The sequence below is a fragment of the Labrus mixtus genome, chromosome 4 (genome assembly GCF_963584025.1).
Source record: "Labrus mixtus chromosome 4, fLabMix1.1, whole genome shotgun sequence".
In the NCBI taxonomy this organism is placed as follows: domain Eukaryota; kingdom Metazoa; phylum Chordata; class Actinopteri; order Labriformes; family Labridae; genus Labrus; species Labrus mixtus.
Genome location: NC_083615.1, coordinates 31,722,979 through 31,746,409, shown reverse-complemented (window position 1 = coordinate 31,746,409; position 23,431 = coordinate 31,722,979). Strand labels below are relative to the sequence as shown.

Genomic DNA, 23,431 nt, shown 5'->3' with positions numbered 1-23,431 from the left:
TAAATGTAATGAAGAGAGGCCAGCATGAAGGCGTAGCACTCCCACAGAGAGGATGCTGGCAGGAGCCTCGGAGAGATGAAGAGACCGAGGGGGGAGGAAGAGGAACAGGGGGGAAAAGAAGAGAAGACGGAGAGAGGCGAGGAAGAGTGGCAGCAGGGGAAGACAAAGACAGACAAGTGGGAAGACGAGGAGAGAGGGTAAAAATAATCTCAATGTAACATTAAAAAAACAACAACGACAGAGACTGTTTGCCAATAACAGAGAGGCCAAGCGGAGTGCGAGTCATCTGACATCAGTGTTCAGGACTTTAGTCACATTGTTTACACTGTTCATCACAGTGCTGACACCCCGACACCACAGGCATCAAGAGAGACATTTAAGTGAGTCAGTCAGGAGTGAGACTCTCCTCACCTGTGTGCCATCTTACAAGAAAATCAGTCTTGACGCATTCTGTCTGTTGTTTATTGACCAAGAGAAAGTCAGACTGAGGTTCAAAGCTACTGTGAGTCATCATCTGAGCCTCCTTTTAATATTTAAAGGACTCCTGCTTTCTGAATCTCCATGAGAGCTGCACAGCAGTCCTACAGAGACACTCAGGGACAGGACATAATGTGTGTCTTGTTTTTTGTTTTTTAATGTGATATTTAGATGAAGGTGGAGTTGGAGGCTGGGGAAATGGGAGGTGAGTTTACTGGCTCAGTGAGAATGTCACACTAAAACAGCATTCTTATGAGTGCATCTTTCTTTACTGGGATGTATTGTCTTTGGAGCCCAGCACGTCACACAATAAGAGGTTATCAGAAGCTAGATTAGTAGGTGAAAAGAGAGAGAGGGGAAAAGGTATTTTTGGGGCCTTTTTGCCTTATTAGATAGGATAGCTGACCAGAGACAGGAAGTGTTGGGAGGAGAGAGTGGGGGTCGACACGCAGCAGAGGTCAGAATTGAACCTGTGGTCACTGCTGTGAGGACCGTAGCTTCTGTACAAGGGGCGCGCGACATAACCACTAGGCTATCCGGCGGCCACTAGAGAGGGAAAAATCTTGAAAGAATCTGTTTCTAAAAATGATTTGGGTTGAGAGTGAGTGACCTTTAAATAACTCAGAGTGTAACATGGAATAAAGACAATGAGATTTGTTTTTTCTCCTTTATTTATGTTTTAAATTCTGTAAAATAATGAAATGATGACAAGATTTAACTTAAGGGACCTGGCAGCTCAGTTGCTTACAGTTATTGAAAGTCGACTCACAAGGTCCAAACTGTCGGCCCAGACTTACACAACTTTACACACACTCTCAGCCTCAACACTACACAGGGTTTTGACTGAACACACTACTCTACATAAAGACAGATCATTCAAAAGTGAAAGCCTGTGCTGAACACCATCACTAAAACACTCAATCAACAACCAGCTGCACTCAGAATGCACATGTGAAGACACCAGTAACCAATCAGAAATGAGAGCTTGAACACCATCATTAGGAGTTTGGTTTGGCTTTTTGGTGTGCACAACAATGGAGGACAAATTGTGGAGAAAAGGTTAGAGGAAGAGGAGGATGAGTAGGAGGAGGAGGCATAGGAGAAGGAGGAAGAGGGGAAGAAGCAAGAGGAGAAAGATCAGAGACAGGATGGACAGTGATTTGAATACTATGTACTGTGTTTTATTTACAATATGTTCATGTCATCTAAGTTCTGTATTGAGAGAGAAAAAAAACTTTTTGGGCTTTTTAATGTAGAGATAGAACAGTGGATAGCGTTGGAATCAGGGAGAGAGAGAGAGAGTGGGGAATGAACTGTGGGAAAGGAACCACAGGTCGGATTTGAAGCCGGCCTGGACCACAGCCTCCGTACATTGGGTGCAAGCACTAACCACTACACTAGAGGTGCCCCATTGTCTTCTGCTCACCATAAATAAATCATTAGCAAACCAGAATAGTTTTGAATAGAGTTCCTGCTCTTACCAAGACTTTGACTGAACACAATGGAAACCCACAATCCCTTTTGGAGTAACAGACAGCATCTTATACACCTGAGCATTTTATGATCTTAATCCAGTCAGGTTTCTACATGAAGAAATAGACTTTAATCCAAAATGAAGGACAAGATGGTGTCAGACAAAAGGTCAGTTTTATTGTTCAATTCTTCAAACATCCACATGCATGAACACAGTGTTTAACACGGCTGTCTACTCTTATGAAGTCTTTCTCTCCATATGACTTACAGCTGTCCTCTCTTTGTCTACCTCCACGCTCTTCCCCTCTCTTTAGTTTTAACAGTGATCCTATGACCCCTGTTCAAGTGCAGACATGACAGCAGGAGATGTCACCTCACAGCTTTCAGCTCCCCCCCTCTTTACCTCTGTCTCTGTCTCTGTCTCTGTCTGGTGACCGCTTGACACCATGTGGAGCTTGACATGACAGATTTAGATGTCATCTTACCGCTACATGACCCTCTGCCACCGCCAAACCCCCCCACGCTCTCTCGCTCCGTCTCTCCTCTTTGCACTCTCACCCTCTGTCTCAAACTCTTAGAGGTGACCACTTATTGTGCAGACATGACAGGTGTAGATGTCACTGCGTCTCTCCCCGTCTCTGTCTGGTGACCTCTTGACTCCCTGCGGTGTGTGACATGACAGGTGTGGATGTCACCTACGAGAGAAACCTCACTACCACTCTCTACCCCTCTAATCTTCCCTCACTCACCCCCCATTAGCTGCTCCCTGCTGCGGACAATCAGCTGACCTTTGCAAGTTTCCCCCTTCAATACTTAATATATAAAAAACTCCTCACAGGATTTTCATTGGTTTCAGAGTTTTTTTGGGGGCTTTTTATGCCTTTTTGTGGAGAGAGACATGACACATGGGGAGAGAGAGGAAAAGAGGGATGCTCCAGGACTGGGAGAAGAACCTGTGACCATGTGCGACAAAGACTGTAGCCTCTCTGTACACGGGGCTCCTGCTCTATCAACTTTCAAAACTAGCACTCCAGATTCTCTTATTTATAGACCTGACTTGTGTAGTAAAGGGGACATAGCTGTCAAAAAAGTTTAAAGAATTGTTTTGCAGCCATGTCAGTGACTCTGTGAGGCTGCAGATTTGAAGCAAGAATAATAAAATGCCAACGATAAGTGCTGCTGTTAAAATTGCTAACTTTAGCTAATAACATCATTTTTACAGGTCTGACTAAAATAAAATCAATCAGACAGCTGCAGCTCATCCAGGATGCTTCCACAGATCTCACCAACACCAAGAAAAGAAGAGCACATCTCTCCTCACATCTCAACGCTGGCTTCCTGTGGGTCAACGAACAGATTGTAAAATTCTACTCTTCTTATGTAAAGAACTAAATGGTCTTGGTACGAAGTTCCTATCAGACCTCTTAGTCTGTTATGAGACCTCTCAGGTCCTACACGTGTACAGTAAGTGTTTGGTACCACTTCAGGGACGTTAAGGTTCACTAGTGAAGCGTAACGGCCAAACTTACCAAAATATTGTCCCAGAAATGGCGATTTAATGTGACCAATCAGTGAACAGCATTTTTCATAGTACAGTGTTCTTCACAGGTTCCCCTCTCGTGTCTAATTGTGTCCTTTAAATGCAGCTAATCCACAAACAGCAACAGAAATGTGTAAAGAATGTGAAAAAACACTATGACAAGGTAATAACAGCAGCAACAACCGTAATGTACGGCCAGCGTCAAATAACAAACTGTGATATTGAGTGATGTCTGATATTGACTTTGACCTCTATTCCTTTTTATAGTTTTGATTTGCCATTGGTTTCTTTCCTCTGTTTGTGGATCGTCTTGGTATGATGTATTTAAATTGATTTCTCATTTTGTGCATGTTGAATGTTTAGTCGACATCTGCTGTCCCATCACAGTGTTTATTTTGACGTTATGTGTTTCACTTGAATGCACTTGTTTTGATGATGTCTTCCTGGTTAGGATTGTGAGCGGCTGTCGCTCAGTTGAGTCATTATCTCTCTACCGGAAGGTCGAGGGTTCGATCCCCAGCTCCTGCAGTCACATGTCCAATGTGTCTTTGAGTAGTCAGAAGACTAGAAAAGTGCTGTACAAGCTCAAGTCAAGTTACCATTTCTTCTTTGTATTTTTACTTGTATTTGATGTGTTTATTATGTGATGCTTCTAAAGGCCAGGGAAAATGCTGCATGCCTTCACCAGAGCAAACCTGTGGTGACTGCAGCAACAATGACTCTCTTTGTCTCAGTGCACCCTGAAGAAGGCGAAAGCCGATATGCGTGTATTTTAATGTTTCTAGCCCAGTCAATTAAAGACCATTTATATTTTTCTAACCATCCTGAGTGCCTGCACCTGGATTATTAATGCAGTTTGTTTTGGTCTTAAATTTTCCTCCATTTTCTTTTTTTTTATATCTTTAAACATTTTTATTTAATGCTGCCTTCCCTTAAGTTCTTCATTCCACTATAATATTAATTGAATTGCTCTTTATTTACTTTTTAATCAAACTGTATTTTAATATAGTTTGTATTCTAATGTCTTAGTTTTTTAATGTTTTAATTAATCCTTTAAATTCAATCACTATTTATTTATGCATATTTCCTCCTCATGCCATAACTCGTTCTTTTAGATATTCTAATGCCTTAGTTTTGTCATACCTCCTTTAATACTCTAAATATTCCAAATGTTCAGTTTTTCATTCTGTAAAGCACTATGAAGCGCTCTCTGTGTTAACAGTGGTTTATATAAAAATCTTGCGCTTCTTAAACACTAAATATAGTTTATTTATTAGTCCAAGTCCAAATCTGAAAGCACTGGGGAAATGTAATGGATTCTTTATTGGAACTATTGAAACACACTGCTTATAAAAAAGTGAACAGACAAGAGAGAGACAGAAAGAGGCATTATTATGCAAGCCTGTGAGCAGAGACACGAGGCACAGGTGTGTGGATGAGGATAAAAGGGAAAGCATGGTGAACTGATTGAAGTCTTTTATAAATAAACACAAAGAAAGGTGAGGTGGGAAGATAATCATCCAGACAGAGAGGTGGTTTAATCAGGGCAGCAGATAAGACACATCATCAGTACTTGTGAGAGTGTAAAACTGCAGCTAAGCTAGCCCTCAACATGGCTCACTGATGTCGACACCCCCCGCCACCCCCCCTATTTACCCGTCAGTGACCTTCCAGCTAAAGTTGAAGTGCAGACATGACAGGTGGAGATGTCACCGCCTTAATAACAGGTTGCTCTGTTTCCCCTGCTGATCTCCCTCCTCCCGTCCCTCCCCTCCCTGCCCTGCACTTGTTAGGTCAGCGCACATGATTACCAGCAACACTGCCCCGTGCCCTCCCATCATCAGTGGACACTCTTCAGCCAGAGTCGACGCTACCTTTGGCAACTTGGATCACTGAGTCACTGCAGCAGTTTGGACCACTCTGTGAAGCTGACCTTCCAAGTCCTTACATTCTCATTTCATCTAAATCTGATTATTAGCATGTTGGCTGTGGTACTGGTTTGGAAGCCGGTGAGGGATCACATGTGTGAAGCAGCACTTGTGATTTACCGCCCCTTTCTCAGAGCATCGGTGCAGATGACGAAGAATCTACAGCGAGAGCTCAAACCTCTGCAGGTGTTGCACCCCATAGTCTCTCACTCACAGGTGTGAGGGAGAAGATTTTTCACGCAGAATACAAAACACCAGAGCTTCAGCATCCTCATTTACACAGTCACAGGAACAGATTGCACTCCTCTCCCTCCTCTCTGTTTGTACCTCACCTTGCTGCCATGTGTGAATTCCCTTCCTTGGGAAGCCGACTGAGGAAAATTCAATTTAGTGAGTGTGCTCACCTGGTGTGCATGTGAGGAACTTGTAGGCCATGTAAGACAGTGGTAGGATGGGGATCATGCAGTTGTCGCCGTTGGTTTCAATGAAGTCGTGGCGAGTGATGGCGGTCGGATCGATGTGGTGCTCCCTGAAAGGACGGATGAATGCCTGCAGAGAAGAGAAAGAAAGAGAGAAAGAGAGAAAGCATTTATGGCTGTAAAGATTCACTGAATACTTCTATAATTTCTGCCCTCTCTAAATCAGTATCTTTGTGTTGTAGATTTAAAATGACAGGCGGGATCCTCGATAAGCAACCACAAGAATCATTTTGAGGAATAGCAATTTAAATGCAGGGGCGGCTGTGGCTCAGTGGGTAGAGTTGGTCTTCTCTCAACCGGAAGGTCAGGGATTTGATCCCCAGCTCCTGCAGCAACATGTCCGATGAGTCCTTGGGCAAGACACTTAACCCCAAGCAGCGGTGTATGAATGTGATTAGTTCTTATAAATAGCAAACACTACCATCAGTGTGTGAATGTGTAGGTGTGACCTGCGGTGTAAAAGCGTCTTGAGTAATCAGAAGGCTAGATAAGTGTGATACAAACTCAAGTCCTTTTACCATTCAGTTGAAATGGCCCTCTGAATGTAAGCTTATAGAAATGGACAGCACAGTATTGTTTGTCACATTCAGTTGATGTTTCTATAAGTTCATTATGAAGGCTGTGGCACAAAAGATAGAGTTTTTGAAACAACTTATCAAATTTGAGCAGTGATAATAGTTTTATTCCATTTAAGAAAGGCTTGATATTATATATTTATATTGGATGTTTTTGGAGGAAATCAAATATTCTACTAAAACCAGACTGTCAAAGATACAGAAATGAAGCCCAAACCATTTAAAGAAACAGAAAACCACACATTCTCCTCGGGGTCTGGAAACTCTCAGTCAAACAGACACACATCCATCTTTTCTCTGATTGGAACTGATGTGATTAACAAGTACAGCTAAAAGTGCAGCGGTAAATACTGTATCAGATTACATTCACTTTCAATCGGAACACAAACCTGATGCTGTGGAAAGCATTGTTTACAGTTCTTACACCAATGCAGATCAAATGCTCACACACACATCACGACTCAGCGGTGCCGAGCTTCATGCGCAACCCCAAAGCTCATATCCAGCATCCTAATAAACCACAGAACAGCAGTTGGCTTGCGCAAACACACTCATAAGCATAAATGACCCATGGACGCCCTGCAAAAACTGAAAAATGTTCAAACACACACACACATACACACACAAACCCCACCTGCACTGTGCAGAGGCAGACACCTGTCTGTGAGAGCACGGGGGTCTCAAATGAAAGACTGAATATGAATCTCAAAAGCACAAAAGAGGACAAAAAGAAACACACACACACACGCACATAAAGGATAAAGGTAATTTATTGCCCTCTGTGGAAAAGGCAGAAAAGTAAGGTTTGCATCTTTGCATCTGTGTGTGTGTGTGTGTGTGTGTGTGTGTGTGTGTGTGTGTGTGTGGAAGCATCAGCATGAAAACTCATTATTGTAGTGTTAGCAGCTCCAACAAATGGCACACGCCTGTCGGTGAACATTGTTGCTAGGTGCCAAAGCAAACAGAGAAATTATCTGTCGATATCTGCACAATTATGTACCTATCTCTGTTATCGTCTAGCCCCTTCCCCATCTCTCCCCTCACATCACCCCCCTCCTCTCGCAGCAGCCCTCAAGCCAGATGAAAGCCCCGGCTAAGCTGCGGAGGTCGTGCCGAGCGGGGCAGCATCGGGGCTCCCAGTTAACGGTGGGCCACCGGTGGCTGCGTGTCCTCTAATCCCACACTGTTAAACGGCCCACCTCGCACGAAGTCCATTAATCACCAGCCCACATCGCCCATCACCCCGGCAACCAGCGCTGTCCCACAGGCTGGAAAGACACACCCCTTCCACCCCCTTATTTTTTTGTCCTTCCGACCTTTTTCTGTATTTTCGTCTCACTTTTTGGTTTCTCTTGTTCTCTCTTTTTCTTTTGGCCATCATGTCTGACTATGCTTACTTCTTCCTACCTCCCCCCCCCCTCCCTTTTCTTACCTTCTGTCCTTTAAGTAGAAACTGACTGAAGTCATTCAATTACCCCAACTACTCCCTCTGATCAGCCTCACAATTGAGTGTTAAAGATTTAGCTAATGTGAGAAAAAGATGTGAGGAAAAAACTGAGAAGCAGTGATGTTGGTAAAATATGAGAAAGAAACAATCAGAGACAAAAGATCTACTAAAACACCTCTCAACTGAAAGCACATCTGCCAAATTTCATTGTGAATGGAGCATCATTGGGAACTAATGAGCGTGACTCTGTCCTCAAAGTGGTGTCATTAGGGGACTGCTAAATCCTTGTTGAGTCAATTAAAGCTCAACGACATGATGACGACAAAAAGCAGCACGGCCCAAAGCTCCGCCGAGGAATACTTTTCAACACTTCTGGGAACATGTAGTGCACTCTAAAAATAGTGTAGCAGTTTTTGTACTTCGGAGTGAAAAGACTTTTATGGACACACAATCAAAGCCAATTATAGATGTGTCATTTCTAATAAAGAGCATTGCAGTGAGCAATATGTCAGAGATGTACTTTCAGGTAGAAAATCTTAATGAGATAAAGGGATGTGTGGGGGATTAAACGTGTGCTCTGAGTGTGCTCAATAGTGATAAAACAGATGGACATTAAACGTACAACAGAGAGCCGAGTGCAAAGAAAGACAGAGCCATCCCTCAGTTTGAGAGGTATCATATCAGTTGGAGGTGAAACGATACGTTTATTAATTCACAGAAACGATATTGAGCGATGATTCAACCTTTTGAGTCTTTTTTTTTTTTTTACCAAGGCTTAACGTTCTGTTGTTTCAGCTTTTCACAGGACAGGATCAGGACAGGAGCTCAGTTAAGAAAATTAAAAAGAGCATTTTTGAATTTTCTTTTTTAATATCATAGATAAGTGGTTCCCAAAGTGGGGGTCGGGACCCCCTGGGGGGTTGTGAGATCTGAGACAGGGGGTCGTGAGATGCCTTCCGTAACCAAATAAAAAAGTTGAATGAGTTGGATTTGCGCATTTGACCCATAATTGTGAAAATACATTTAAAAAATGTTGAATGTAGAAGTTGAATTTTTAAATACACCTCTAGTCGTTCAGTAAGATTTTATGCTGAAATGAAAGTGATCTGTGTTTTAAATGTTTGTCAACAAAGTCCTACAATGACATCATGTGTGTTCTGCTTCTAGCGTTGACTCTGTGCGATTCAGGGGTGAAGCATTTTTCATTTGGTCCAGAATGCGTTCTCACCTGCAGCAAACCGAACTGTGGCGCACTTGGAAACGAACCGAGACCCCTGTTTTCAAGAGGCCCAGGGTTTGTTTGAGCATTCACACCACCCCAACCAAAACGGACTATCTGACACAGCACACCAGAGTCAATTCAAACGGACCAAACCTCTTGTGATTGCACCCTTAAAATAAATGACGAGAATAGGGACAGTGGGGGTTCCAGTCTCTAACACAGTAATTTTGGGGGTCCTGAGTGAAAATGTTTGGTAACCCCTGTCAAAGATTTATATTGAAATTGTGATGGCTTCAAACAAAATCAATTAGGTAAGCCATTGCTGAGCGTGTTTAACACGCTATCAAATAAAAACAAAAGGCAGCCGCGGATCCAAAGTCAACTTATAAACTACATTTATTAATAGAAAACTTTTCAGCAGAAACTAAACTTCACAAAATAAAATAAACAGATCGCTATATAATGTATATCCTAAGCGGCCCTTTGCAGTCAAAAAACTGTTCCGCTTCCCCACTCTCACCCTCACCCCAGGTGTCCTTAATCAACTTAAATTACACTGCTGATACGCCGCGGCTCCGCCCCAAACAGGGAGAAATAATGCACAAATACCCCCAAATCAATTAACAAAAGCTAAATAAAAAAATAATAATAAAATAATATAAACAAATAATTCTAAATTCATTAATGTTTGGCTGTTCTATTTTTAACCATAAATAATTCATATGGTCATTTGGCCCCAACAGAAATCAACAATTCCATTACAGCCCAGATATCAGTTTGTTCATCACCTCAGGTCTGTCATCGACTCTCTCTGAGCACACTTTAGTGGCTCTTCTGTTGCCGATGATCGGGACAGAGAATGTGTTTTTCTGTCTTGCAGCTGTAACATCTCTGTGGTCCTTCACTGCTGGAGACGTTATTTATGACAGTGTGACAACAGACTCTCAGGACTGTTAGGTATCCTTTTATGCTATAGCTGTGGAGAGCGTGCGGTTCATGTGCAGACAACAACTTGGTGTCCACGTTAAATGCTTCAACATGGTGTCTAGAATTCAGCCTCTTTAAAAAGTGTTTTTAACAAACAACAGCAGAGAGCATGAGACACAGACACACACCAAAAGTCCACACATGACAACAAAAAACAAGAAAACAACAGAACAAACAAATACAAAAACTACACTTCCTTCAAATGTTTCCTCCATAACTCTCCTTAGGTGTTCTCCATCGTGCCCGTCTTTGATATTCAAACTAACTCTAACTGTGAGCACAGTCCGCCTTTATTCTCGGCCTCAAAACTCACACAGCCTTAAAAACCCTACTGAGGTGTGTGCCATGGGTTGCAGTGTGTTTTTTTTGTCTCCACACACACATATATACAAATGTTCCAGCCGCTCATTGTCATCCCTCTGTTCTCTGCAAAGGTCCATTCTTCTTTTCCAGTTGAAGTCTTTATTAGAGGTCTCCAACAGTGTTCCACGCACCATGCAAATCTGTGGCTGCCGCCGTGCCTTTGGTGCCTTTAACTACTGTGAAGCCCGTAACTGTCGCATCATAAATAAACATCACACCACAAAGAGAGACAAAGAGCAAAAAATAAAGCATTGTTCAGAGTGCTGAAGGTATAATACATGTTAGTCTCTGAAGAACACGATGTAGAAACTAAATGATTCTCTTTGACTAAGTATATCAGGTTCAACATACACTGAATAAAACAATCATCTTTAACTTCAAATCTATCATCACACTGAACAGACATCAAAGTGGTACACACGTGTGTATGTGTCACTTAATTACATTAAAGGGATTTTGTCAAAGTTGTCATGACGACATCTCAACAAACAGTCTCCTGTGTAAAAGTATTTAACTATGACTATTTAGTTAAACGTTTAACTCATGTTAAGAAAAAGCTATGTAAAAAAATGCATAACTGAAAAGATATTGTTTACAGTGTCACTTTGTATTTTAATACATCTGTAGCTAATATTATCTCACCTTAAAGTTACCTTTAATTTTGATGTCCTTTTAAAATCCTCATTTCAATCCAGAATGTCAAGCGGTGATGTACGTACATGCTCAGTTACTTTCCAGTAGAGTGACCATCTTGTCTTCATTATATATATTTATAGAATGTGTTTGATAACTGCAGTAATGCAATAAATGTCTATATCTATATCTAAACTGTATATCTATAGATCTAAGACAGATATCAGCCGATATATCGGTATGTGATTTTTTTCTCTCCCTGATATCTTTATCGGCCCCAAAAATCAAATATCAGTCTGACCCTAGTTCTAAAGACATTAGATACCCCTTTAACTCTCTGCTCTAATAATAATAATAATAATAATGATAATAATATTTGTATGTCTCAATGTCCTGTATAGTTTTTAGTGTGTAGTTAAGATGTTAATTGGTGTAAAGTTAAAATAATACTTGCTTATAATAGTTGTAAATACGTACCTTTATCTTTATTTTTATTTTATTCCTATACATTCTAATTTTATTTGCACTCATATGCACGCTCGTCTTCTTGTCTTTTACTGATGCAGCACTTGAATTTACCCACTGGGGATCTATAAAGGATGATTTTATCTTCTCTAATACACAATCAGGCTCACAAGTATGATCTCATTTGGTTTAGTTCACTTTCAACAGTTCTTTCTGCTCGTTTTTTTATGCAAAGAATTTCATTTGATTTCCTGAATTTGACTTGAAAAGGGAATTCTTCTACATCAGTATTAATCCTACTTTGATCACACGAGTTCAGAATAAATGCTAACTCTCGTTTTAATGAGGCTTCCTCAGGTGTCCAAGTCATATGTGTTAAAGACACACACACACACACACACACACACACCTCATCAATCAAAACTTTCACATAAACCAATCAGCAAGCTGCACCTGATCACACTGTTTTTAATTGGCTGAAATGAGGATGACCTTTCCTCTAATTGTCGGAGGGAAACGGGACAAATGAGTGTGTGCATTAATGAGTGGAACTTGTTTTAATGTCTAAATTAAATGTACGTACATCCATCTTTACAAACACTCTGTATGAGCCTGCGTGCTGACAGTTTGTGGAGGTCCATGCGGAGGCCATTCACAGAACGAGTCTGTGTGTGTGTGTGTTTGTGTGTGTGTGAGTGTGTGAGTGTGTGAGTGTGTGTACGTGTGTTGTGTGTATTGGGGACCTTGGCCATTACTGTGTCGAGGGAAATCCCTCTGTGAGACTGTGACATTTAGTTTCCAGGTCACAATGCAGTCCTGAGGCTCAGGGGACTAAGGTGCTGCCACCATGCTGCCATGGTAACAAGGCCTCAGGAGAGGGGGCGTTGAGCTGGAGGGGGTGCTGGTATGATGCCCACAGGCCCTTTTTCAAACCAAACCCTACACCTTCCCCCTCCGTTACGGAGTGCACTCCGTCAGAAGTCACACTCTCAGCTGAATGAAGTCCCCTTCATCAAGGTGTAGGGTAGAAATACAGCGGCAGGCTTTGGGACAAACTTCCCTCTCTCAGGTGGAAACAGGAACTGTGTGTTACCATGGTTACTCAGCGGTATCTTGCGGGAACAGCTTTTTTTTTGTAGCTAATGCATTCTGTAAAAATATTTATGTAGCCTAGATTATTATTCTTCTTCTTTAGTTATATTAGTGTAGACTTATAACAAAACTATTAGATTGAGCCTACATTGTTTACTGTAATTTATAATTTCAGTTAATTTATTGTAATTTTTAGATCAGGGTGTCCTAAGTTAATGCAAAGACAAGGATAATATCGTTGAACATCAGAGCTGCAAAGTGTATTTTTTTTTTTTGAATTGAGATTTCACAAAGACATCAAAAGTAGAAAAATAAGAAATAAATATTAACAGTGAAAAGTTGTCTGCAACATGATTTAATATTCTTTTGTTTTTGTGACAGTCCCTGTAAATATAAAAGACTTCACAATAAATAAACATATATTTGATCCTCAGTACACATTTGAAGTAGTTAACGTCTGTATGATGATATTAAATGTCTATCTTATTTGGAGCAGTGTTTGAACTCACAGGTTGCTTCCTCCATGACGACCGTACACTATAGGCGTTGCACGTGATCCGAAAGTCGGCATTGGTGCACACTCGCTGGTGGAGGGTTTTATAACCCACTACCACTCCCCGCTAGTTGGTTTGGGACGGACTTAATATGGCGGACCCTCCGCGGGGACGTGCAAACGGAGGAGTAGTGGGTAGGGAGAGGGTGTAGTGGCCGGTTTGAAAAAGGGCCACAGTGATGGTTAGTCTATTTTCACACATTTGTTTAAAGGCCTTGAGCAACACATACACAAGTGTTTAGAAAAAAGTGAGTCATACACCAAATTCATGTCATCAAACATCTAACATCTTGAATTATGGGTAATGTAGTAGTGAACTTTTAATGTGATGCAGAGAAGTCAGATTTCCTCGAACTCAAGGCACCAAGAAGAAACACATTGGAACTTTATAAAGTCATTCAAGCATTTGTCGGCCTTATTTTTGAATTTATTTCTCTGAATCATTTCGCTCCTCATATGATTTTTAAGGTTATCTTTTATTTATTATGTTTTTCCATTTTGAATTCTCCTGCACCTCACACTTCATTTGTTATTTATAACACATACAAACTACTGCTACTTGTAATTATTTCTAACAATTATAGATTCAATGGTTATTATTATAGTAATAATAAAAATGCATTCAATGTTTATGGCACACTCAAAGTACTCAAAGAGGCTTAACAAAGAAAAAAGTGAAAACAACAAAGAAATAATGTAAAAGAAGGAGGATGACAAGAGAGTTTGTTAGTGGTTATAGGCGATGTTGAAGAGGTGAGTTTTTTGGGGACTTCTTGAAGGTGGAGAGTGAGTGAGGCTTTTTTGGAGTGAGTTCCAGAGGGTGAGAGAAGAAACTGAGAAGGCCCCGTCAGGGCTGGGGGGGGGGTTTGCGTCAGCAGACCTGAGAGTGCGGGTGGGAGTGTGCCGGTGGAGGAGCTCAGACAGGTAGAGGGGGAGCCAGGTTATGTAGGGCTTTATAGGTGATGATGAGGAGTTTGAAGTGGATCGCAGGGGGATGGGGAGGACAGTGGAGGTCATGAAGGACGGGGGTGATGAGGTCACGGTGTGTGAGAAGACGAGCAGCGGAGTTCTGGATTTATTGTAGTTTCTTTAGTGTTTTGGATGAAGAAACATAGAGGGGACTGCTGCAGTTGTCTAGTCTGGAGGTGATGAATGCGTTGGTGAGGGTCTCAGAATGTTAGATAGTTTAATGATGAACTTTATATTTTTACAAACATAAAGCTGTATCAGCATAAGGGAACTCAAGGGAACTGACAATAATGGGATAATGTAGTCCCAGGAAAATTTATTAGAGTTGTTTCAAGACATTTAAAAACAGCTACATAACAAAAGAGAGAGAGGGTTTTACGTCTCGCTCTATGCTGTCAAAAAAAGGCAAAACAGGGAGAAACAAAAATCAGCCTGAATGTTCCACTCACACACCAGCCGTTTCAGGGCTTTTATTCACATCCTAATTCAGGTGAGGCTGAACAGTGATTTCAGGGGAGCATGAGGGATACAAGGCTTTACTTTGTACTGATAAAGCCTGATTGATTGTGAAGTACTGTATGCTCTTTAATGCAGTGCTACTGTGTGAGTATAGACAATATATGTATGCAGGCTCACCTTGCCAATAACAGGGATGTCCACAGATCCCCAGGTATCCGCCCCCCAGTGGACCATCCCCGATGCAAAGTCTGCCGTCACGATCCCCAGGACTGGCACACCAACAGAGACGCAGACAGACACACACACAAAGGAGGAATAACACGTGTTGTCATCAGATGTGCAAGCAAACACACCGCCACTATATTACAAAGCTAATGTGGGACAGTGATTTGGAAGAGCAACATTGATACCTTAAAGGGGACATAATATGAATAATCCACTTCTACAGTGTTTTTGAACATTTATTTGAGTAACCTGAGTGTCTACTGAACCACAAAATGAGAAATAAACCCATCCAGTCCTTTGTTTGTGGTCTGTATAAGTCTTACAACACAGAGAAAAATGTGCTCTCCTTGTGATGTCACAGTGGGATTCTGGTAAAAAAAATCCCCTCCCCCTCCCCTGATATCTCCACCCATGGACTCCACCCCCAATCTAGAACAAAACTTTTGTGCAGGTCCGCCATTTTTATTCTCACTACAGAGGAGTGATGTCTACGGGGAAAACTCAGGGGGGGTCATTGTATTTAAAGAGACAGACACACCAAAACGGAGCGTTCTGAGAGAGCTGGTTTATACAGGGTCCCAAACCTCCTCTGGTGCTTGATTCATGTTATATTTTGACTAAAGCACAGCACAGATGTTTCATTTAGACCAGAGGGGGACTGTTTGAAAAGGTGGAGAAGGGGGATAATATGTCCTCTTTAACAGACAGAAGCTTGATCATCGTTTTTATAATATATCTACGATCTGCTCACCGATTCCGAGGACGATCTTGTAGATGTGAACGGTGGAGAAGTGCAGGAGGAGGAAGGAGAAGTTGATGATGAAGAGAAAGAGGCACAGAATGACACACACCCACTCCTGGAGGCGCTTACCTGAAGAAGAAGGAGAGAAACAACAACAGAAATCATATATCGAAGCATCATCACAGAACAAATCGTCTTGTTGAGTAGTTTATTATCATTCACGATATGAAGCTGAAGCTGAGGGTGGGAGCAATGAGAAGTTGAGAGCTGTGATGTTTTGTATTAATGAGCTGAGTGAGGTCTGTGCAACCACTGAGAGAACAACTCACTCCTTACAAAAGGTCAAAGGACCATCGACTACAATGACTGTGTGTGTGTGTGTGCTTCCAGGTTGTTAATATGTAATCAGTCAGATGAAGACAAGTGTACTCCAGGCTGCAGGGTCACGACCTCTCATATGTGAAACACCAGCGCTGACGCAGCATCAGGCACCCGCATGGACAAGCACATATAGGCCTTTTCAGGTGGGAGGCGGACCTCTGCGGGGACAAGGCCAAACTCATAGGTCAGCAGTAATAAAGGAAAAAGGACTTACTTAAAGTATGCATACTCTAAACTGGCAGATCAGCAACATTATGAATGAGATGAGAGGGTCAAACTGAAACTCTATCTACCACACAGCCCCAAAGATTAGAGAAGATGAATTATTGAAAACACACATTTTGATCTGCAGCTCGTCTTCTGCAGGCTTTTCTGTAACTTTCCAGATGTCTTACGTCTTTCAGGAGCTGAGACGTCTTTGGATTTGGCCCCTTTTTTTTTTCATCTTTTCTTTGTTCTGACTGGTCTGACCTCTCTGCCCAAGCAGCTAATCTAACCCGCTTACAGAAATAAACTATAAAAAGTACAAATATAAACTACCACCACTCTCTTTTGTTCTTTGTCTCTTAACACCCCCTCCGTCACCCTTTGTCTCATCCTCCTCTCTTTGCCAGTCTAATGTGCTATTTAAACTTTAATGTCTTCAGATCCTAATATATCACACAGCATTAGCAGCCTATAAGATATTCATGACAGCTTTTTTTAATAAAGCACACAGCCGTGTGAGTGTGTGCGCCTATAGACCTGTGTGACAATGAATATGCTATCAGCCTCTCGTAAGGTATGGACTGAAGTTGTCACGGGAGATTTAAGATATGTGATTATGGATATTTTACGAATCATCAAATGTGACCCTTCACCTTCTAAAAATAGACGCTATCAAAGTTGTGAAGAGACAGATGGCTGATTCAAGAGGAGACAGAAGTATGGCTTTTAGATGAGTTTGACTTTGAAACTGAAGGATGTTATGAAAATCTCAAATGTTTTCTTTCCAGACTGTAGTTGGATTAAGTATTTTTATCTAAGACTTTTTTTTTTCAAGGTTTATTTTTGGCCTGACAGGACAGTGGACAGTGGAAAGAGAAAGAAGACAGGGAAAGAGAGAGAGAGAGAGGGACAGAGAGAGAGAGAGAGCATGGGAAATGACATGCTGGAAAGGAGTTGGATTCGCAAATTAACAACAACAATGCTAACTCACTTCCTGGATCGTTTATTCAAATATCTGTTGATAAGACAATGTGGAAAAAAAGTTTCCTCACACTACTTATTCAGCCAAACTTGTTATTGAGGTTATAATGAAAACAATTACATGTTTGTTTATTTTAACAGAAATGTATCACTTTTTTCTGTTTGGGTCCTGTAGGGGGGGTGAGGGGGCATGGAGCCTGGGCCGCCCAAGAATCGTAGAGCCTCTGCATAATTCACTGTCTTTATGGATGATTCAATGTATAACAATACCAACTCTATAAGAATAGCTATACTGCATCACAAGTAAGACATTTTGAAAATCTGTTATTGATATGTTTTCAAGACTAAATGTTTACAAAGCCTCCAATCAGAAGAGGTTCAGACACCTTATAGACAAAGACAAATCCTACCAGCAAATGAAAATGTGATCAATATGAAAATTTACAATTTTATCATGAACTGAAAGGTTTATTTGTTCCTTGTTTGATTTCATTCTCATCCTGAAAATGACATGAGAGTTAGACTTTTTGATATTAATTGACAGCTTCTGTAATCTTAAACTAGAATGGTTGTTGCAGTGTGACTGTAGCACTCTGCCCTCGCTGGATGCTAACAGTAAATACATCAGTAAAAGAAAAAGCCATAAGGCAGCAGTGATGGAAAATGAGTTTGCATTAGCTGTGCAAAAAGGAGCACTTAACTTTAGCACAACCCGTCATTAAACACATTTAAGATTCATAAAAATGAACTAAAAATAAAAAGAGGATTGGAATAGAGGGATGACTGTAATGAAGTAAACATTTTCATACATGGTTCCTGCTCCCTCCTTGGCTGCACTGTGTTCTATAACAGGTGGTCCTGCTGAACACCTTTTACTTCTTATTACCTTATGCTTGACAACAACTGAAAAACAAAGATATGTCTCATATGCTCAACCTGTAGACATACAAGAAAGGCTTGACGGAGCTTAGCAGCGAGCCTCTGTGTGAACAGTCAGCACTGGTCTAAAGGCAGCAGGTGACAGCACGGTGTAGGTGCATCGAGGTATTTACGGCGCAGACTGAGTTAACACACTCTGCTCTGCACATGTAGCACAGGTCTGGTGAAGTAATGTAGTGTGTTTATGTAATGTGGCTCAGGTAATCAGACCACAGTGAGGTTAAATAGAGCACAGTCAGCTCTGTTGTCTCCAATGTGACACCATTTTCTCCTCTCTGCTCCGACACACACACACACACACACACACACACACACACACACACACACACACACACACACACACACACACACACACACACACACACACACACACACACACACACACACACACACACACACACACACACACACACACACACACACACACACACACACACACACACACACACACACACACACACACACACACACACACACACACACACACACACACACACACACACACACACACACACACCTCGAGGGATCCGAGCAGAATTCACTCTCTCAACTCTCTCATGGCATCTGCACCCACACAAACTCTGAACACACACACATCATGTCACACATATCACATAGAATGATGATCCAACTGATGGATTTCCTAACACATTCTCACATCGATCTCACACACACACACACACACACACACACACACACACACACACACACACACACACACACACACACACACACACACACACACACACACACACACACACACACACACACACACACACACACACACACACACACACACACACACACACACACACACACACACACACACTTCATCTCCGTCATGTACACACACACAGACATATACACACATACACAGTGCAGGGCCGTGGAGCAGTGGGGCGGCTGTCAGGTGATGTGCGTCAGTCCTTGGATCCTCCAGCTCCCTGGTGATGGGAAGGAAACTAGGACAGGCCTCCGCAGAGCACACACACTCACACTCTCTCTCTATGTCTCTCACACACACATTCACACTCACATAAGCCCTCGTCCCTCAGGCCATGGCATTGCTAGATATCACACACAGCAACAGAAAGACACACAAAAACAGCCTTAACAAGGATGTAAATATAGACAGACATATGCTAACATGTAACAACACACACACACACACTGAACACAAAGCTCTTATTTTAAAAACTAACGAACACACACACACACGTATACAAAGCTCTTATTTTAAAAACTAACAAACACACACACACACATATACAAAGCTTCAGTTGGCATATAAACAGCAAAATTCAGGATGTAAACTGAGACACACATAAACACAAACATGCTTGGACACACACGCCTTCATAGACTCTTTGGCCAGAGCAGCGCACTCATTAATATCCTTCTGACAACAACTGGCTCCCTGGCAACCCCTCCGCCATCGCTCACCCAGCAGCACCCCCCCGCCTGCGAGCGTGCACACGGGTGCGTGCAGGGATTTAACCTGGGCGGAGCCGGGGGAGGAGAACGAGGGGTGCTAATAGGCTGAAATTAATCAACGCCGGCTGATTCGCTGTCTGGGGAATGAGTGGCGGCCAGCAAGCAGGCAGGCAGGCAGGCAACACATCCTGAATACTAATGGACTAATGAAGAGACGCCTTTACCTCTCTCACTGCAGCTTTTCAGGAACAAGGCAACGGGGTGAGGTGGGCGAGGGGCGTGATCAAATATGTACAGTGTGTCGACTAACGAGCAAACAAAAGATTAAAACCCAGATTCATGTGACAGAATGCGAGCAAACACACAAAAATTAGCACAATCGTCATGGGAGCAGATTCTGAATCACACATGAATCAACCTCAGTGAAAGTTCTTATCATAAATACTGTTCTGAAGAAGTCAATATATCTATTACAAAATCTGCAGTGCAGTTATAAGACACACAGGGAGAGTTTCTACAAATTAAATATACATATACACAACCAAATGCACCAACGCTTAGCAGCTTGTGCCTTATTCAGGTGTTGTGACACACTGAGACTGAGACCGAGAGTCTCTGTGTGTCCCTTAACCCTGAAGAAGATGTGTTGTTGTATGTTTCTATTCCTTTGACTTAAAGGCCTTTTTTAAGTTTTAAACCATCCTGAGTGCCTGGACCTGGATCTTTTATAAAAATAAATAAAAGAAGTGGAACATTGTCCAAAAAGTAACCCTGCTCTCTGCCAGCTGTTGTTTTATTACAACTTTGCCCTTTCTTTTTTTTTAGGTTTATTTTTGGGTCGTCTATGCCTTTCTTTCTTAAAAGATAGGACAGTGGATAGAGTCAGAAATCAGCGAGAGAGAGAGAGAGAGAGAGAGAGAGAGAGAGAGAGAGAGAGCGAGTGGGGAATGACATGCAGGGACAGGAGGCACAGGTGGGATTTGAACCTGTGCTGCCCGCTTACAGGACCATTGCCTCATCCATGGGGTGCACTCATTAACCACTAGGCTAAATGGCGACCCCACAACTTTTATTTATCTCTATGAACAGAAATCTTTAATGCAAACAGGAAGACTGTGGACATCTCTAAGGTTAGGCAAAACAAAATGATCACACATTTTTGTACTTTATATTTTGTTTCCAAGACCCACACCCTTCTACCGAGTACTTAGATGCCTTTACAAACACTGATTTACAGACTACTCACACATTCCACTCTAACTCACAGAGGATGTTACTGTATGTTCGAGCAGAATGCAGAAAAGCTCTGCCTCTCTTTTTGTTCTCCGTGTCCCCTGGTTTACTCTCAGTAGACTGTCTTCAGATGGGACTTTGGGAGAGAGGGAAAAGGGGAGAGAGAGAGAGATGTGGGTGGTAAAAGTGGGTCACATGCTCAGAGAGAGAGAGAGAGAGAATGAAAGAGGGGGAGACAGGGAGAGAGAATGACAGTAACAGGGAGAGATGGGGTGAGGGAGAGAGAGAGAGACACAAAGAGGGTGAGGGAGAGAGAGGGAGGGGGAGAGCGAGGGGAGGTCGAATTCCCCTGTTCAGAAGGAGTGGATCAGTCACAGGCCTCTTTCCTTTCATCTGATCTCAGCGGACCAGAGAACCTGGGACACACACACACACACACACACACACACACACACACACACACACACACACACACACACACACACACACACACACACACACACACACACACACACACACACACACACACACACACACACACACACACACACACACACACACACACACACACACACACACACACACACACACACACACAATAATAGTACACAACACAGGGACGCAAGCACACACACACTTACTGGCACACACATACACACAAAACCAACATCAACGCAAAGTACACATACCACAGATGAAGAAACGATCATACACACAAGCTGAAACACAATATGTATGTCTTTATGTAGATGTGACACACACACACACACACACACACACACACACACACACACACACACACACACACACACACACAAACTTAATAAATCCATTACCCTGTAGATTCAACAGCAACAAAGAGAGGAATGTGGCAACTGAAATTCAATAACTGCATACCGACACAATGGCACACACACACAAACAGATGTATATATCCAGGCACAGTTACTAACACCCCCCCCCCCCCCCCCCCCACCCCACACACACACACACACACACACACACACACACACACACGAGAGTCCGTGTAAGTAGGCCCTGCTCCAGCCTGCCTCCCCTGTGGAGACAAAAAAAGGATGGACAGATCCCATCATGTGTGTGTTCCTTTGTGTGCGAGTGTGTGTGCTGTATGCCATCCTCACATCTCCTGGGCTTTCTGCTACCACCATATTCATCTGCGGCCCTCATAAGGATAATTACACACACACACACACACACCAATGTGTACACACACCCACACACACCCACACCCACACCCACACACACACACACACACACACACACACACACACACACACACACACACACACACACACACACACACACACACACACACACACACACACACACACACAGCTCATCTCTAAAAAATGCACAACATTCCCAGCTCCTCTCTTGTGCTGGTCAAGGTCAAAAGCAAAATCCTGCCTAGAAGGCTCGCCTAAAGCCATAAACGCATGTAGGTGTGCAAAGTGTGCACACAGTGAGTCCACAGTATGTGTGCAAGCCTTTGTTTCAATATGTGTGCACTGCTACTACAGGAAATGAATGTAGGGTTCATCTCTGTCTGGGAGTATCATCACATCCAACAGTCATGATTTTTTAACCAGGAAAAAATGTAATTGTAATAACTATTAATAACACTTGTTACATATCGTAACACTTGTACTTATCTGATCTGGAAATTAAATCATTTATCAAATATTTTCACTGTTCTTTGTTGAAAATGGCCCCCCCAAAAATGACAACACTTTAAACATCAACATGTGTCTGGGTGAACACTAGCTGACCACAGGAGGAGGAATGGGAGAACAATCGATGTGACTATAAAGGAGTAATATGTAAATCGGACTTGTAGTGTTTAAAACTGGTTCTGCAGTCCAAATTCAAAACATTAGAGAGAGCTGTCTCCCCCTTGTCTCCTCCCCCCTACAGTTGAGGTGCATGCAGGTTGCCATGTCACTGACACGGAGGCTACAGTATTAAACCAGCTCTGCATCGGTCTGTAAACCTTTCTGTGTTCTAACCTCTCTCCATTTTTCAAAAGCATCTCCAATATTGATCCTAGTTTGAGCACGTTTCTGCTCGTGGAGCTTATTAGATTAGAACTTATTAGAACATGCAGAGGCTTTTTAGGTAGAGTAGAATCACTTCTATCTGAACCAGTTTGCTTGCCCGCTTCCATCACTGCAACACCTATTGGTTTGAGGGATGCCTGGCAAACCGAGGGGCGTCCAAAATAGAGCCGGAATTGGAACTTACGAGGACATACTGGCTGTTGCATTGTTGTCAGAGAAGCCAGCACTTCAACGTAGCATGTTTCATTAATGTCTGATCATATAGTAAGCTCACCTTATCATTGAATTAGGTAGATATCCTACATATTGGACCTTTAAATGACCATAGAGGGAGAGACTGAGAGAAGAGAAAAATGTGACCAGAAGTGCAAAGAAAAAGAGGAAATACACTGGTGGTGAGAGAGTGTGAAGGAAAGAAAGACAGCAAGGAGATGTGCCATCTATTAGAATATGTAAAGTACTGTACATCGTTCACGACATCAGGAGAAATTATTACCCGAAAAAAACTTGAACATGGTTAAAAAGAAAAACTTAACTAAAGAAAGATGG

At 42.3% G+C, this 23,431-nt stretch overlaps 1 protein-coding gene across 1 annotated transcript in view; it reads right to left on the bottom strand.

The window, feature by feature from the left end:
• si:ch211-212o1.2 (uncharacterized protein LOC492735 homolog) overlaps positions 1-23,431 on the bottom strand; it is a 47,690-nt gene that overhangs the window by 9,183 nt on the left and 15,076 nt on the right. Inside the window, exons 2-4 of the mRNA XM_061036937.1 lie at positions 15,639-15,758; positions 14,840-14,931; positions 5,823-5,967 (exon numbers count right to left, since the gene is read on the bottom strand). Coding sequence (XP_060892920.1) covers positions 5,823-5,967; positions 14,840-14,931; positions 15,639-15,758 — 357 coding nt within the window. The remainder of the gene's footprint in view (positions 1-5,822; positions 5,968-14,839; positions 14,932-15,638; positions 15,759-23,431) is intronic.